Genomic DNA, 2394 nt, shown 5'->3' on the forward strand with positions numbered 1-2394 from the left:
GAGCTTGCAGTCGGATCAGGTCCATTATGTCCTTTTCAAACAGTTTGCAGTGGTGCTTCCAGTTCTTGAGCGCGTGCTTGAAGTCTGAATACGACGATCTTTTCTCATTGGCGCCCCAGCCCTGCAGGACGACAACTCGATCCGGTGCGTCAGATTTCAAAGACAGCAACAATGCGTCCTCGATGTCCTCGCCGTTTTCCTCCTCATCACTTTCGTCCTTCGAAAACAGGCCTTGCACCAGCCAACGAAAGGCGCCCTTATTCCTATCATCTCGAGAGCGCATGAACATGCTTGGTTTGGTGTTAGGAGGATTCAGCGATGCTCTCCGGCCCTCCTTCTCTTGAAAGTCGTCAAGGTCGCGGAAAGACCGAGGGAGAAGGTTGTAGGCGTTCAGCAGCAGTAGAACCCTAACTACGCTGGTCCATCCTTGAGTGCGCATTAACGGCACGTGTGCCTTCACCAGCTTAGCCAGCACAGGAAGCGCCAGCAAGGAGCGTGCCGAGAACCAGGGGTTAACGAATCCCGTCAGCGTCAGCACCGTTTCATTGAAAACTCCTACTAGCTTCGTGGACCCAGCAACCTCGCCAAGGATCTCGAACCCCTTCAAGACGCGTCGGCACTGGTCGAGATCGGTGCAGGAGAGAAGGGTTTGTGTCAACGCTTGCAAGATGTGGCCGTCTTGTGTCATTATAGTGACCATGTCACGGGTTAGGGCTACATGGTCATAGCCGCTGGGATTTACGAAGTATTCGGTTGGGTTCTGATTGCGTTTCTTCATGACGAGCTCCCAGCTGTCCTCAGGGTCAATCTCAGACGTCTGAATCGACTGGCCCGCCAGCTTAATCGGTTTGGCTAGGATGGCATGATAGATGTCGTCTAGATACCAGGACGCGATGTCTCGCTCTTCGTTAATCCCGGCCAGGCGCTTGACGAATTCCTCCTGCGTCATCTTGTTCAAAACCTGAGCATTGTGCAAATCCGTCTGCAGCATGATGATCGAGTACGCTAGCACGAAGACACAATCGCTGCTGTAGAATAGAACTGGCGCCTCCTCCACCGCTCCTCTGAGAGGGGGTATGCGGCGAACCGTATACAAAGGGATGGCCGCCTCGATCTCCTCGGACGTTCGAGGTGTCTTAGTCGGCGGCAAAGTCACCTCAGCTTCTGGGTCGTGGATCTCTTGTTTCGTAAAGTAACACTGGGAGAAGGACTCCATCAGCCGTTCAATCAGTTGGCTTTCTCCAGGCAGTTTGAAAGAGTTTAAGTACTCTCGCAGAGCCTGAGTCAGCGATTGACCCTCGAAAGCAAAGGTGTCAACGAAGGCCGTGCGTACAGCCGAGTTGAAGGGAGTGCCCTTGGCCAAATACTCGCCCACGGCTGTCATCTCCAGACCCGGCGCCGACCGGAGGAAATTGGCCACTGCATGGGCGTCGACCTGCCGTGACGGAAAGACCCCTAGCTGTTGCAACGCCGCCACCATGTCGGAGGGGGAGGTGTTGAAGATACGGGCCGCGGTCTCTAAACGTGTCTTCCTCTTCTTCTTCATTAGCAAATCAGTGGACATGGAGTCCTCGATGTCCTCAGCAGTGCCCGGACGCAAATAGTTTTCTAGCACTGCCAGAAGACCCTCAAAGGCCAACAGGTTGTGACCTGAGACTGGTTTCGGAACGAACATGATTGACCGCTCCACGCTGGACCAGGGACCTTCTTCTACCGGCAGCGCCTTCGAGGTTGGGCGTTGCTGTTCCTCAGCGGTTACAGCACGGAAGCCTTGTGGAGCGGCCTGGTTGCATAGACGCGTGACCAGCTCCTGAAAAAGGTTGGTTGAGTGGACGTCACAGTCATAGTTGAGATACAGCTCGGCCATCAGTTCTGCATCAACGACGGCTGCAATGGCCTACTCGGCTCTCGGCAAAACTCTACAAGACTCTCTAGGGCGAGCTCCAGCAAGTCCTGCTCCATCTCGTCCCGTCTATCTCGGCACTCAACTAGTCGCAGGTGAATAGAGTTGAGGAACACCTCCAGTTGGATCTGGATCGGACCAGGAGCGCGAGCTCACCTTCAAAAATGGGCGAAACTGAGTGAACAGATTGAACACGCAACGTAGCGTGAGGCTGACCACCAAAAGGGAGACGCTACGACTGTTAAACAGCAGGGCGTGACAGATCTGGTCCTCTATCAGGCATCGTAATGCTCGGGAGCTCACCATTAAGTGGCCACCCGTTTCCAAAGCCACATTCAGCAGCGTTAGTCCCATTGTCTGCAGCTCCACGTCGCTGTTGGTCCCGTCTCGCTCGTACTTGAACTCCTCCACGATCGACAAGTCACGGCTTTCTGGCTCTCGACACTTGTCGTCACCTTCAGAGGAGGGCGAATCACTCGGTGGAAGGGGCG

At 54.7% G+C, this 2394-nt stretch overlaps 1 protein-coding gene across 3 annotated transcripts; it reads right to left on the reverse strand.

Moving 5' to 3' along the window:
- KVP17_002441 (uncharacterized protein) lies at window positions 1-2358 on the reverse strand (the record flags this gene model as incomplete). Of its 3 annotated transcripts, XM_068518703.1 has the most annotated exons (3): window positions 1-1872; window positions 1902-2031; window positions 2060-2209. In XM_068518703.1, coding segments are annotated over 3 exons (2152 nt in total), but the record flags the coding sequence as incomplete, so codon positions are not given.
- Between the last annotated feature and the right edge of the window lie 36 nt (window positions 2359-2394).

Source organism: the organism of the source record quoted next, assembly GCF_019968985.1.
Source record: "MAG: Porospora cf. gigantea B chromosome Unknown PgB_NODE_3901_length_2394_cov_124.247, whole genome shotgun sequence".
Classification (NCBI taxonomy): domain Eukaryota; phylum Apicomplexa; class Conoidasida; order Eugregarinorida; family Porosporidae; genus Porospora; species Porospora cf. gigantea B.